Source organism: Haematobia irritans, chromosome 2, assembly GCF_050003625.1.
Source record: "Haematobia irritans isolate KBUSLIRL chromosome 2, ASM5000362v1, whole genome shotgun sequence".
Classification (NCBI taxonomy): Eukaryota; Metazoa; Arthropoda; class Insecta; order Diptera; family Muscidae; genus Haematobia; species Haematobia irritans.
Window position 1 is genome coordinate 235,097,886 of NC_134398.1, and position 15,857 is coordinate 235,113,742.

The 15,857-nt window shown below is 32.4% G+C and overlaps 2 protein-coding genes and 1 long non-coding RNA gene across 11 annotated transcripts in view; 1 reads left to right on the forward strand and 2 right to left on the reverse strand.

Annotated features, from left to right (window-relative positions):
* Plc21C (Phospholipase C at 21C) overlaps positions 1 to 15,857 on the reverse strand; it is a 109,535-nt gene that overhangs the window by 25,759 nt on the left and 67,919 nt on the right. The window lies entirely within an intron of this gene.
* Positions 1,816 to 2,766, reverse strand: LOC142227422 (lectizyme). Its single transcript, XM_075297966.1, has one exon. It carries the CDS (start codon positions 2,722 to 2,724, stop codon positions 1,870 to 1,872), a length of 855 nt encoding a protein of 284 aa, XP_075154081.1. The 5' UTR covers positions 2,725 to 2,766; the 3' UTR covers positions 1,816 to 1,869.
* On the forward strand, positions 11,993 to 13,155 carry LOC142225397 (uncharacterized). Its single transcript, XR_012719261.1, has 5 exons — positions 11,993 to 12,045; positions 12,188 to 12,232; positions 12,404 to 12,468; positions 12,884 to 12,949; positions 13,079 to 13,155. It is a non-coding gene; the product is annotated as an uncharacterized LOC142225397 (long non-coding RNA).

Consider the following 15,857-nt stretch of genomic DNA (forward strand, 5'->3'; position numbering starts at 1 on the left):
AAACATTTCAATTGACCACCCATTTGTATTTATTTTATGTTGACCATTGTATTTTATATGGAGGAGTAAGGGTATGTCTGAAAGTAACCGATGTTGATTAACATTCCCCTGGTCCATGCTCTCGGCACATAACTCTTTTTTAAAACAGGGTTAGAACACTAAGCCACAGATCTAATTCATGGAACTTTTCATTTTGTTCTTGACGTATATACAGTCGAAGGCGTTCATCGAACTCTTCTTTTTGTATTTTGTTTATTGATTACGAAAACGGATACAAAAAATTATGCACGGAGGAAAAAGATTGTTCTTCATATCTTTGAAAATAAAAAATATATGTTTACGATTAATTTTTTAACACATTATTTTTAAATGCAAGCATATAAGGTTCATATATATTAATATGTCAAAACATATTATGCTTGGGGAAAAATGGGCAATTTTCTCAAATATAATATTTGTGAATGTAGAAAATTCCTATAAACATATAGATTTTTGGAAATGTCAGAAATATAGAGACAAAAAGTGACCTAGAAAATTTACGAAAGACATCAGCACAGTGTGTCAAACGAAAGCGAATTTTTGCTATATGTTTTCGTGGATCAATGAGTGGTATGCGTCAGGTAGGTTGATGAGGCTTTCCGCAAAAATTTAATGTGTTTAAGTCTAACCATTATTGAGCAGGCCGTCAGAGTTCAGGCATTTGAAAGGAAATGAAAATTTATATTTGGCTTGAGAGGTGGAGGAATTTTGTCTATTATGTGGTACTGAAATGAAAAAGTATATGTACATATATAACTTTGTTTGTTAGTGAGCTAATAGAAAATTCAAGACAGAAATTAAAAACGGAAGTCGAATTCGAATTCGATTCTCGCAGTTAAAAGTTTCTATTCCTAGTTAACTAACCCCCATTTTCATAAAGCTCCGTTAGTGTTCCGTTAACTAACCAACTTTTAAACCGTATTATGAACGGAGCTGTCATCTCGCATATATATAGTTAGGAACTTAACTGACGAAAATTTTTCGGTTAAAGTTAACTGGAGAGAAGATATTTGCAATTTACTTTCTGTTAACTGTCAGTTAAAGCCTAACGGAGCTACATGAAAATGGCCGTAAAGCGTTTTACGAATGAATAAATTAATGGTGGTTATTACTGTGGCCACGCAGCATTCTCAGAATGACAGCTCTGTTCTTTTCACATAAAGCACCAAAACATTCTCAGGATAATTTTGAATACTTCTATAAGAAATATGCCCATGTACCCATTGCTGCAACAACAGTCTCAATTCCAAATTAGATTGTCATTTATAATTCATATTTACTAAATAAACTATTTGTGAAATGTGAACATATTTATTCTGCTTTCCATTGTACGAAAAGCAGAAAAGCCCTCAGCCGTGTTGATAAAACGTTGTTCCTACATACAAATGACTTCCCAATGTTGTTGGACAATCTAAGATGACCATGAATTGGGTCTTTGCGCATTCCTTAAAATTTACAATGCTTGTGCTATGCAGCAGCAATAAAACCCCTCTCTGCTCAGTCAAAAAAGAAATAAAACAACAATACAATTTAGGAAGTTTTCTTTGTTGATATGACAACACTATCGTTAGATATGGTCAATAAACTCCCAGATTTCATAAATAATAATAACTCCTTATCGAGGTATAATAAATTCCAATAGTTTCTACTGTAGCCCAAAAGAACCATCACCAGCAATTCACGCACTCGCTAACTTGGCAGTGGTAAATTAATTAACGGAGCCCCATAAATCTGGGAATTGTCAAAAGGAAAATAACCACCAGAGATAAGATTGCATTTAATTTGTTTTGGGGATTTCATGCTATGATTAATTTATTTGCATAGATTGGATTAGTGGAGGACATAATAGGCCCATTGGACTTGGACAATCCAGTCGATGTATTCCGAAACTGCAGTGTAAACAGTGGGACGGTCACTGTAGCCACAGGGTAAGTAGCCAAAGGAAGTGATGCCAGCCAATTCGGCAATGCCACCTTCGCGCTCTACTACCAATGGGGAACCACCATCACCATAGCAGGCAGCAACTTTTACACAGATTTGTTTGGAACTCACAGGGGCATCGGAGGGAAGGGCTTCCTTGCATTCATCACTGGTCATGATATCGGCTTTGCCTACTTTTAGGTTCTTGACGTACAATGTGGCTTCAGTGTCGTCCAAACCCCAGCCGTAGTTGGCGGAAGCTTCGCCGTCGTAATGTTCTTGTTTATAGGGCAAAGCAGCGGATCTAACAGATGCATTGAATTCGAAGGCAGCACTGACATGCAACAAGGCAATGTCATCGGATCCTTCAACACCGGTGAATTGCTTGTGGTTGAAGGCAAAGTCGATGTAGCGGACTTGAGCCTTGTCGGTGCTGCTGCGATCGGTTAGACCAGCATAGACTGGCATACCAACAACTTTGCCGGCCATTTTTTCCAAGTCAGCAACGCAATGGGCCGCAGTCAAAATCCATTCTTTGTCAATGATGACACCACCACAAGTGTGGGCATAGGCGACATCAGAAACACTCAACGAAACCAAATAGGGGGCGGCATTTTCACCAGCATCCTCACCACCAACGATGAAGGGATCCACGTCAACGGCAGGACCAGTCAAACGGTCTTGCATCAGCTTAGCCAAATTACTGAGTGATGGAGTGGCACATGCCACTGCGGCAAAGAGAACAACTAAGGCGAATACTTTCATCTTTACTCTCACGCTTTACAGTCGAAAAGAAACTGTGAACGTAATTTTATCACCAGTGGACGTTTTATAGCTTCCGCCAATCTATTTTTTTGTTTTTCTCCATTCAAACTTAAGAGAAGAAATATGGCCACAGAACGAAAGCTCTTCCAGGAATTGACTTTTGCTGTTCTTTTCTCTCTCACAATTTGGCCCAAGGCAAAAAACAACAGCCGCTATGATTAGAATGGAAAATTATCGCATATTGAATATAATAAATTTATGGTTATACCCATATAACACATCAAGGGCTTATCTAGAAGATACTGTCATAGGCGTAGCTACATTTCAAATGTGGAGAGGGCAAAATGCTTTCCATACGCTGGCATAGAAATGAAAGAAGATAGTTTTAACAATTTTTATATTAAAACAAGTAAGTAAAGTCTAAAGTCGGGCGGGGCCGACTATATTATACCCTTAACCACAATGTAGACCAAAATTTGTGTAACCATCTCAACTCCTTCCAACTTGTTGGGAGTTATTATAAATGTTTATATTCCCATGTATAAATATTTATATCTTAAGGTATATATTCCCATATACAAATATTTATATCTGAAACGATTTGGAGACAATTTTTTGTACTTCCACAAAGTCGCTAGAATTAAATCGGCCAACACTCTGGGATGAAACACAATGTTAGTACAAAAATATGGGAAATATAAAGCTAGAGCAATTTTGATGCAATTGTACAAAAGAGCATTTATGATTTATCGTGCGATACATATGTATTCGAGATATAGGACAATTTGAGTAATATTTACAATTTTTGCTACTCAGAAGTGGCGATTTTACAAGGATATTGGTTAAATATCGCCAAGATATGTGGGTTGTGATATATTATTTGGCCAATTCGGGCAATATTTCCACAAGTCGGTGCTTTATTTAAAATTCGACCATTCTGTGGAAAGTTTGGCATTACAGTGTGTAGAATATGACTACGATATGGGGAAATCATCACAGAATTTTGTGTAAAATGTGGGTATTTTGGCCATATTAGATCAAGATGACACACTTAAATAGCATATTAAATGTATTCTCTGTGGAAACTATCGAGTCAATTGGATTAAACTCCCATTGAAAATGGGTCTAAAATATGAAACATTCTACCATATTTCCCCTACTCTGGCGTACATATATATGGGACCTATATCTAAATATGAACCGATTTTGACCAAATTTGACATGCATAGTTAGAATAATAATCCTGCTATCTCAGCAAAAAACGTAAATGGCCTGGCCGAATTTTGGCCTCCGTGGTCATATGGGTGTAAATCGGGCGAAAGATATATATGAGAGCTATATCTAAATCTGAACCGATTTCAACCAAATTTGGCAACTTAACGATACTATTAAACATACTCCTTATGCAAAATTTGAAGCAACTCCGGGCAAAACTCTGGCTTTTGAAGCCATATAAGTGCAAATCGGACGAAAGATATATATGAGAGCTATATCAAAATCTGAACCGATTTGAACCAAATTTGGCACGCTTAACGATACTATTAAACGTACTCGTTGTGCAAAATTTGAAGCAAATCAGGGCAAACCTCTGGGTTTTGAGGCCATATGAGTCTAAATCGGGCGAAAGATATATATGGTAGCTATATCTAAATCTGAACTGATTTTAACCAAATTTAGCACACTGAATCATACTCTTCAACGTACTCCTTGTGCAAAATTTGAAGCAAATCAGGGTAAAACTCTGGCTTTTGAGGTCATATTAGTCGAAATCGGACGAAAGATATATATAAATCTGAACCGATTTGGCTGGTATTTTGCATATCTTACGAAAGCCCTAAAATATTTGGCTGCCCGAAATTTTGAGAAAATACGTTAATAAATACGTCAATTATGACCAGATCGGTGATAAATATATATGGCAGCTATATCTAGGTTAGGTTAGGTTAGATTATGTGGCATCCCGATGTATCAGGCTCACATAGACTATTCAGTCCATTGTGATACCACAGTGGTGAACTTCTCTCTTATCACTGAGTGCTGCCCGATTCCATGTGAAGCTCAATGACAAGGGACCTCCTTTTTATAGCCGAGTCCGAACGGCGTTCCACATTGCAGTGAAACCACTTGGAGAAGCTTTGAAACCCTCAGAAATGTCACCAGCATTACTGAGGTGGGATAATCCACCCCTGAAAAACGTTTTGGTGTTCGGTCGTAGCAGGAATCGAACCCACGACCTTGTGTGTGCAAGGCGGGCATGCTAACCATTGCACCACGGTGGCTCCCCAGCTATATCTAAATCTGAACCGATTTTTTTCAAAATCAATAGCGATTGTCTTTGAACCAATATAAATCTCTGTGCCAAATTTGAGGACGATCGGACTTAAACTGCGAGCTGTACTTTGCACACAAAATTACATATACAGACAGACGGACGGACAGACATCGATAAATCGACTCAGCATTTAATTCTAAGGCGATCGGTATACTAAACGATGGGCCTCAGACTTTTTCTTCTTGGCGTTACATACAAATGCAACTTATTATACCCTGTACCACAGTAGTGGTGATTTTTTTAACAATTGGAAAAATTATTATATTATGTTAATATTTATATAATAAAAAAAAATATATATTTTTGTCATTTTCTTTGTTGGGTGGGTTTACTTTGTTTGAGTGTAAAATATGTTATCTTAAGTATCGTGGAGTATATCTCCTAGTCAACGCACATTCTATGCACTGAGTGCATCATTATCTACTGTCCAGAGACGGTCTGTCAAAAACTGCGATTTATTTGACGCACATTTATGACATATTTTACTATACGTTAAACACATCGTAAACCCACCAAAAATACTTATTTTTTGATTAGAACAAGTACGTATTTTTACTAAATTCAGTTATGATTTACGACTCCCTGGATAATCTTTAAATTTTTGTATTTTATCGCAAAGGCAAAAAAAAAGTTAGAAAGAACGAAAGTCGTTCTGCAAAGGTAATTTAAGCAGATTTGAAAATCAATGGACATAATATTTCATTGTCATTATCATACTTGTGGACATTGGGACCACTGACTGGAGGTACTTAAGTCCAAAGTGTACCTCGAAGGAATGCGTTGAGCCAAATGTGAAAGTGATCCTGTCGATAATACAGATGATATGACCCTATTAAACCAATGTGGTCTAGAGCCAACATTTATTGTAAGCTCATGTATGCTATGTTGGCCTGTCGCAAACTGTGACTTTTACGACATACGTTTACGACGGTATAATACGTCTGTCGCAAAAGTCGTAAACCTGATGTAGAAAACCTAATTTTGAATTAAAAAAATTGTGAATATTTCTTAATTTAATTTAGTTAGGCTTACCGATAAAAGGTATGCAAAAAAATGCTTTATATTGTATTTATTCAAATTACATCTCTTATTCGCAACTTGAAAATACTCTTGGTTTTCGTGGTCCATAATGTCTTTCCAAGCTTTAGTTGCATCAGCGAATGACTAGCTACAATTTTTAATTAGTATGGAATAAGCCAAAAAGTGATTTTATAAAATTCACTTATGCAAGACTTAAGTAGATTCCCTTCCTTCCAGTTTCTGCAGAAATTTGTGAAAGGTTAATTAGAAGCGAGTACCGACCGTCACGTTTACTGCATAGAGTAGTTCATAGTAATTTTGACTTGTTAATATGAACATTCCTGACAATTGAAACTTCTTCGTACATATCATTATCTTGGATATCAGTCGCTGCATAGTTTGAGGGATTGAAGTATTTTGGGTTTGCGACGTTTGATACTTTTTCTACATTTACGACGTGTATGTGACGTTTACAGCTTTGCGACAGTCACAAACCTTAAAAAGTTTGATACAGACCATCTCTGCATGCATGTGCATGTTATTGCTCTGACCACCTACACGCAGAGTGTACAAAAGTTTATATTAAGCCGCACTGAAAAAATATTGTCGTGAGGTCAAAGATTTCACGTCTTTAAAATACGAATGCAAATTTTGCTTAGCATAGAAGACGCATTTCTCTAGTATAAAGTTTTTTTCCTTGACCAAAGGTCGATAAACTTTTCAATGAAGTCGTATTGTCCTTATAATTAAGTGATTTGATTTAAAACTTGATATCATAACATGAAAGAAAAAATGTTTGGGCTAAGGTCAACTTGACTTTAATAATTTAGAAAAAATCTTTAAATTTAATGAAATTGTCTTTACATTTGTTGTCTTTTTGCATCTTGACTACAAAGCAAAAAATCGTTCAAATATAGGACATGTTTTTCAACACTTTATTTTAAAGACGTTTTTTACTTGAAACATAGCATAATTTCTACTGGATGTCGAGTCTTAATTTGGAAAATAAAGTCGTCGTTAACTTGTTTTTAAAGGACTTTGATAGCATATGAAGAAAAAAAGCTGAAAAAGCGAAAAATTAAAATTTGCTTCCTAGAAGCAAGTACACAAAACCCAATTTTAAAAGAGAATTGTGTCTTAAAACTATCCTTACTTGTATTCTCCGCTTCTTTGGCTCGGAATCAATACCAAATTTTTTAAAGTAAAGACAAAATCTTTGGAACCGGGTATGCTTTTTTTCAGTGCATGAGTTTTTCTTGTCCACGGTTTACGAGTAAGTTTGAACTTTCCTTTTTAAATGAGCATACACAGAAAAAAAGTAAACTGCATTATGGGAAAGATGAACTATCACGCGCGAAAATTAAACTGAATTGCATTCTAAATTTTGAGATTCATTAAATTAACGAACATTTTCCGACATTTTTGGATTTTTAATTACCATTTGCGAAATTCATCTTTCTCGAAAAGAAAAAATGAACTAAAAATAAAGAAAAAATCTTAGGTGCCAGATCATTCCCATTTTAACCGCGCTGTAGTTCATTCTTACTATTTTTGAGAAGTGTACGAAAAACTTCTTATGTTTTAGTTAGAATTCAACTAATTTGTATATCATTGACATTTTACTGCCATTTAGTTTATACAATTTTTGAGACATACTTGGAATAAAGAAAAAATCGTTGGGCTGGGGAAAATGTCTTACAAAATTTTAAAAATAAACTAAAACAAAATAAATTTTTTGCAATATTTTTTTTTAGCATCAGTTTTACAACAGCTTTTTTTCTGTGTATAGTCATGAGATATCCTTATATCCAACAAAGATTGAAGAGTACCATTTGAAAACCAAATGAATTCAAACGTTTTTCAAGACTCTGGTTCCAAACATTAAAATTATTAAATATTTTTTAAAAGAAATTAAAATTAAATAATTTTTGTACAAACTTCTGACTTTTAGAACGTTTTATACATTTTTATACTGATATATGACGATTTCAACAGCCTTCGACTGTCCGAAAAATTCGGACAGTTTCTGCTCAACTACAACACAGGTAAAAAGAGGATTAGTACCGAGGGAAGGTTGGAAAAGCAGAGAGGAATTTACCGCTACGGTTAAATAACTTTTAACGCTTAATTGCACGAAGTTCAGAATAACCGAAGGATGACTCAATTAAGTTGAGTTAACATTGCAACTTGATGATACAGGAATGTTTACTAAAATTTTGCCATGGAAAACTTTGTGGCTTGGCAAACTAAAATTTTGACCGCACTGAAATTAATGGTTAGTTTAAAAAAGATCAAATAGGTGGAAGTGAGTCCAAGGCTTCGACATTTGTTTTTTCCTCATACCACTATTTACACGTACCTTTGTTAGACGTTAACTGTCAAAAAGTAAATTTGCGAGTACATTTTAACTGAAAAAATGTTTGCAGTTAAGTTACTAATTGACGCCTTTGCTTTACATGAAAATGGGGGTTAATGTGATATATATTTCTTTCTTTTACGACAGCCTCTAGGATTTTTGTAAATATTTCGATATGTGAATTTATATTCGGATAAAATTTTTTCAACCAAAATCGCATTAATGTGAAGCTTTTACAGGCATTTTAAAGTAAACTTGTCAACATGTCCACAACCGTAGTCCAGCAAATAATATTTTCTTGAGTAGTTTTATTTCTCCATTTTCTGGTTAAAAAGCAAAAAACGGAAAGGTTTCACCATTCGTGCTGTGTCCTATAAATTATCAGTGTCAACCAGCCAACCATTCAGGTAAGCATTCAACAGAGCGCGAAATGCGTAACAGAAGCTTTACTTGAAACAATGCCATTATCCTCTCCTCCCCATTATGTTTTGACCCAATACAAATAAGTTGAAATTTCAACACATACACACACACACCACCACCACCAAACATATACGGTGAGGGTGACCTTCTGTTGTCCTTGGCATAAAGAGTTATTCATCGCGTCTATAGTTTGTTGCTTTTGCAACAATGATGAACTTTTGTATTGATTCCACGCCATTGAAATGTATGCGAATATAATTCCTCAGTTGTCTATTACGGATATGAGTAGAGAATGCATATTCACATATACCCACAGGCAAACACGCACACACACACACATCCACATAACTATCGCTAATAAAGAGTAGAATGCAGCAACATTCTAACAACACAACAACAACGTGGCCTTGGAAGTAAGCAAGCTATGGTACGAAGAACAACTGTTGTGTGTATCACATGAAGCCTAAAGGCTTTTCCATTATACGCATCAATATTCGATGTTATGGTCCTTTGCTACATCTAGCAACTACACTAGAGAGCCAATTTCAATGTTAGTTTTTGTTTTCTTATTTTTGTGACCAAAAAGGGTTTTCTGAGAGATATTTGTTTGCCCCGAGGTTGACTTTATAAAACGATAGGAAACTCTTAAAATTGTAAACGAACTCGACAGACGAACAAATCTTCTGCAAAAATATACAACGGTGCGCAAAGAGTAATGCCGTTTTCTTTTCTTGGAAAAAATGCGCACTTTTTTTGCGTTTTGCCCGAAAAATTTAGTTTTTAGGTTCTTTTCTTAAAAAACAGGCAATAGTGCGAAAAGGCTTCGAATTCTGTTGTGAAAATAGCGCCACGTATAGAGGCAAACTGCGAGCATTTTCAGCACTGCCCACAAACGAGAGTGCTGCGATTGCCCTGTTTCCTTCTTTGAATTCTTTTCTGCCCGCTGAAATGATAGCATTTTTTTAGGTTGCTGGTAACATTTAAAAAATGCGCATTGTGTACAGACAAAATGAAGGCAAAGCACTTTTTTTAGAAAAGAAAACGCCATAAGGTTCAATTCATTGTGTAAAATGAAGAATCGTGATTATTTCTTCGAAATTATCCCCTCACGATAAAAATACATGTATGTAAATTTTCTTCCAGCTATGAAATATGGATCAGGAAGAGGTGCAAAATCAGATAAGAAGCAATGAATTTTACATGGACTTGTCATGGGACGGAAGTAATCTTTTTAGGCATCTATCCCATAGATGTCGTGTTAATTCTTCGGACGTGATGATATTTCAGTATTTCGGATTTCAATTGACAAAAAACTTGAAAAAAGTGTGAGCAAATTATTGATAGTGACAATGACATGAAATCTAGCTCTAGCTTGACCTTAAAATACGAATGCGGTTTTTGCTTAGCATACACAGAAAAATTCACGAAAAATTTTCCAATTAAAATTTTAATTGAGTTTGAAAAAATATTCAATTAAAAATTTAATTAAATCAACAAAATTTTTAATTGAAGCAAAAATCAATCACAACAACTAATAGTATCAATTAATTTTTTAATTGACCTTCAATTAATTTTTTAATTGATACTATCATTTCTGTGATTGAAGACATTTCAATTAAAAAAATTAATTGGACCAATTAATTTCGTGATTGAATAAGAAAACAATTTTTTTGTGTGTAGAAGACGCATTTATCTAATATGATTTTTTTTGCTGATAATTAAGTGATTCAATTTAAAAATTGGTATCTTTACATGAACGAAACTAGGAAAAAATATGTTTGCTAGCATCAAGTACGCGAATTATTTCCATAAAGTGAAATTTTTGTGTGAAATATTAAAATTGCTTGTTTTAGTAATCAATCCTAAACTGAAAGCAGAATAAGGCATGGAAATTTACAAATACTGTTTTCTTCGTGGGGTATAAGAATTTACTACTAAACAAGAAAATTCACTGATAACAAAACATTCGTAGAAATAAACAACTAAACCCAAGTTTCCTCAAATTTAGTAAAATTTCTTAGAAAATTATAATTCCGACTTCCTTTATTATACACAGAAAACAAAGTGTCTCGTAAATTTAAGAAGATTTTTACAATAATTTATTACAAGAATTTTCCAGAATTTTAGTTCATTTTTCGTATTTTCAACGAAAATTAACTACTCGAAAGGAAATTTTACAAATTCTAAGTAGCAAACGTTTAGTTCATGGCCTACAAAATACGATGGAAATTTCCTTAAAAAATTTCTTAACTGGTAGTTAAAAATTCGTTTGTCATGCTATAAAACTACTTGTGAAATGTAAAGTATTTTCTAAATAATAAGTGCAATTTACTATAAGATTTTTTTGTATGAGAAAATATTTTTTTACGAAAAATGAACTTGAAAGTGGATAGCAATTTCTTACTGACAATTCCTATAGTTAATAATTGTTGGTAAAAAATTACCCAATGAAATATTTTTAGTTCACATATAATTAAATTTATAGACATTTTCGTCAAAAATGGTAGATAACATTTCATGAAAATTTTGCAAATTTTAAGTTAAACGTTTCATCGTTCATAAACTGGTGTGCCTTTACGAATATTATTCTTAGAGTAAATTGTCAGCAGATGCGATGAACTAATGCATAGTACAGAGATCTTTATCGGAATAGTGGAATGTGATTAATGTAAAGATGATGTTACTTCAGTTTTGTTGTGTATACATGAGCGTGGGATTGTTTTTATTTTTGTTCATTTAGAGGTTTGTGTGTGCGTGTGTGTTTGTTATTCGTTGATGGTTTTTGGCTGGATGAGGTGTTGTTTTCAATAAAGGCACATGTGTTTTTGTTGTTGTAGGAATGTTTTGGCTTTGCTTGGTTTTGTTTGGCATGCTTCAGTTGTATAGTTGGCGTTGGCGTGGGCTGTTGCATCTTTTAATCAGATATGCAACAAGGGAATATAAAGGCATGGAATATTTTGGATTTTTGAGACATATATTGGTGTTTGTTTATTAAACCTTTTAGATGCAAGTTATTAATATTTTATTGGTAGTTTAGAAAAAAGTTATTAAGAATATTTAGGAAAATATGTATGTTGAAATTAAAAGTGTATTGAAATTTTTATTATTCAATATAAAAAATTAATATTCAATTCCAGATGAATTTGGAAAACGTTTGTTATATCTCAGCGTATAGTTTAGTCATAAATTGGTAAGTATATATTTTTTAAATGGCTTTCTTTTAAAAAGAATATTTTTTATATTATTATTTGTTAATTATTTTTTTGGAAACCAGTTTAATGTTTTTCTTTCACGAAAATTTTGCAAATTTTAAAAACAACATTTAATTTCAGAGCAACTCCAGATGGATTCGAACAAATTTAAAAAATAGAGAATTGGTAAGTTTTCTTTTAGAAATTGGCTTTATTTCATCTAGAATATTTACGTTTTTGTGACCTTTTTATCATCAAAATTACAGGTTTTTAATAGCTTATTTTAGTATTTCTTCAATCAAATTTTTTGGAAACCAATATAACATTTTTAATGTAAAAACAAATATTTAATTTCAGAATAACCCCTTAAAAATTTGGACAAATTTTTAGTACTCCTTTGCCTGTAATTTAATAGTGAATTGGTAAGGATTCTTTAAGTTTCTTTTAACCCTCGACAGTCATCCTTATTTTTTGTACATTAACGTCATCCTTCGTCATTTTGACTACGGCTGATTTCAAGACGCTATAATTTTCATCGTGAGCGAAAAAGTGAACCAAACTTGAATTTTTTTCTTATTCAATTTGGTTTTACGTAGTATAAAACAAAAATTCATAAAACGGTCGAATTAGTATAACTTAAATTTACCATTTCCCAATAGACTAAAATGCATTTTAAATCGAAAATTAAATTACGTGTCGTCATTTTGACGAATGATGACTGTCTAGGGCTATCAAGAATATTTGTTTTTTTAAGGATATTATTATTTTTTTCTTTAGATTTTTTGAAAACCTATTTAATAATTTTATTTAATGTAAAAAATAAATATTTAATTTCAGAGTAACCCAAATAAATTTGGACAACTTATTATATTTCCCCTCAGCGTACAATTTAATAGAGAATTGGTAAGTTTTATATTAAAACTTTGGATTTCTTTCAACTAGAATATTTATCTTATTATATCCTTCACAACGATAACAACACAGTTTTATGAGTTTATTTAGAATACTTCATTATTTCTCTAATTGTTTCAGGTACAAATTTTATGAGATACGTTTTCCAAAGGAAAGTTGAATTCCTTAAACCATGTGATAAAATGCCCCCAAATATGGTAAGTTACAAGCTAAAATGAAGAATTAAAAATTATATTTCATAACATGGTGTTAATTTTTAACAATTTTCATTATTGTTTCCATTTTTTTCCAGCAAGATATGTGAAATAATTACCTACGATGAATAAAAAAAGGATAAGTCAAAATGTCCAAACAGCGGGTTCAAATGAACTACTCTCTGTTCCACGTGGTCATAATTTTTATTCACAAAAAACATTGTATTAAGAACTTTCATCATAAGTATTTATAATAAAGTACTTTTGCTTAAAGAAAGTTTAATTTTAATGTATAAAAATTTTCATAATAGTAAAACGGTTTGTTGTTCCTTTAATTATTTAATTTCTCTGTACTGTGGAATGATTGATTTAAAAATAGTTTAGTCGTCGACATTTTAAAGAGTCTGTTAACCAATTTTTATTATCGGGTTTCCCACAAAATAAGCAAGTAAACCAAAATAATACTGACTTTTTAACTTGGTAGGGGTATATAACTCTTATGGTGTTATAAAAATGAACTAAACTACAATGTTATAGATGAACTAAAATTTAAGAGAATTATAAACTAGACAAGTTGAAAAAAATCTTAAGGGCTAAATCATGATCAATATTACTACAGTTTAGTTCATTTTGCAATGGAAAAGGGTTCACTGTTTTTTCAGTGTAGAAAGCTTATCATACATACGAATAACACTTAGCATAGAAACATATTTTAGTTCATTCGTGCTAAGAAGTATTCAATCCTTTCAAAACTTAAGGAAACACACTTGTTACAATATAGGAAATTTTCCTATATTTCTGTTGTCTACCTGTAATCGATACCTGTCATCGATGTGATCGATATGTTTGCGCGTGGGTTGTTTTTAAAGTTGGAATCGTGGTATACGTAGAGATTGTTAAAAATAATATAAAATATTAGTTATTTTAAATTAGTGAGGAAATTTTTCGTTGTTTAAATAACCAAACAATAAGTCTATCAATGTTCGAGATGGAGTATAAAGACAAAAACACCAACAGAATAATAACCCCTTCATTCGTCTTCATTTTGGAATCTTATTATAAGGTAACATTCAGTGACGCTAACCTTTTGGGAAAAATTGGTTTATGAATTTTTATATTTGTAGGTATTGAAATTAAAGGTACAAGAAGAAGAAGGAAAAAATACGTTTTACAGTTGATAACATTACATGGAAATTGGAAATAGTGGAATAATAAACTAATATTTCAAGGCCAGTTGATGCTGTTGATTCTTAATAAATATATCAATAAAACATTTCTTTTATTGAAGAAAAAATTGCCTATATAAACAAATAAAATTGTATTTAAAAACGAATTTAAGTAGTTCTAATTTTGAAGTAAAAGGTTTACCACAAACATGTAAGATTTGTCCAAATTAATTAAAAAAGTTCAATAAAATAATTCCATATACGAATTCAATTCAGTTAATTTTTTTCATTCTGAAGTATAGTGTTACAAAAATATCGGAAAATGTTAACTAATATATGGAATGCATTCTACCTAATTTCTACTAAAATCATATCGTTCAAATAAATAAAAATGTCTTTGGTGCTATACGAAGTTCAACTTTCTTCACAATGAGTTCATTTTAACATAGAGAAGGGGTCACTTTTTTCTGGGTGAACTGCGTCTTCAATGTATCCTTATTTGAATTCTCCGCTTCCTTGGCTCGGAATAAATACCAAAATCATTTGTCTAAAGACAAAATCTTTGGACCAGGACATGCTTTTCCTCAGTGTTAATTAACCCTTGCCAGCTGAAGAAAAAAATGAACTACCTCAAGATGTAGAGCCCGCTGAATTTGAATTCAAATTTTTTAAACTTCAACACATTTTTAGCCCACATTAGTATATTCTTTCAAATATTCAAATGTTTACTTTTTGTCTGAATTGTGAAATCTGAAGTTTTTAACTTCAAACCCAAGAAACCCTTTGAAAGATTTGTATTTTGTTTAAACCCATTCAGAAATTTAAGGACAAGTTTCCATCGAAGAAAATAGGTTGCTATTATTTTTGTAACCAACTTTATTATACTTTTCTTAAGGTAGATTTTAGTACCTCATTTCTGAGACCTGCACCGAAAAAAAGCATGCCTGATTCCAATGATTTTGTCTTTACTTTAAAAATGTGGATATTGATTCCGAGCCAAAGAAGCGGAGAATGCAAGTAAGGATACTTTTAACACACAATTTTCTTTTAAATTTGGGTTTTGTGTACTTGCTTCTAGGAAGAAATTTTTAATTTTTCGCTTTTTCAGCTGTTTTTCTTCGTATGCTATCGAAGTCCTTTAAAAAACTTTATTTTCCAAATTAAGACTTAAATTCCAGTAGAAATTATGCTATGTTTGAAGTAAACAAACATCTTTAAAATAAAGTGTTAAAAAACATGTCCTATATTTGAACGATTTTTTGCTTTGTAGTCAAGATGCAAAAAGACAACAAATTTAAAGACAATTTCATTAAATTTAAAGAATTTTTGTGAATTATTAAAGTCAAATTGACCTTAGCCCAAACCTTTTTTTCATGTTATAATGCCCATTTTTAAGTCAAATCGACTTTTTGACAAGGAAAAACACTTTATATTAGAGAAATGCGTCTTCTATGCTAAGCAAATTTGCATTCATATTTTAAAGACATGAAATCTTTGACCTAACGACAAGTGGGTTTTTTGTATTCAGTTAGCCACCTT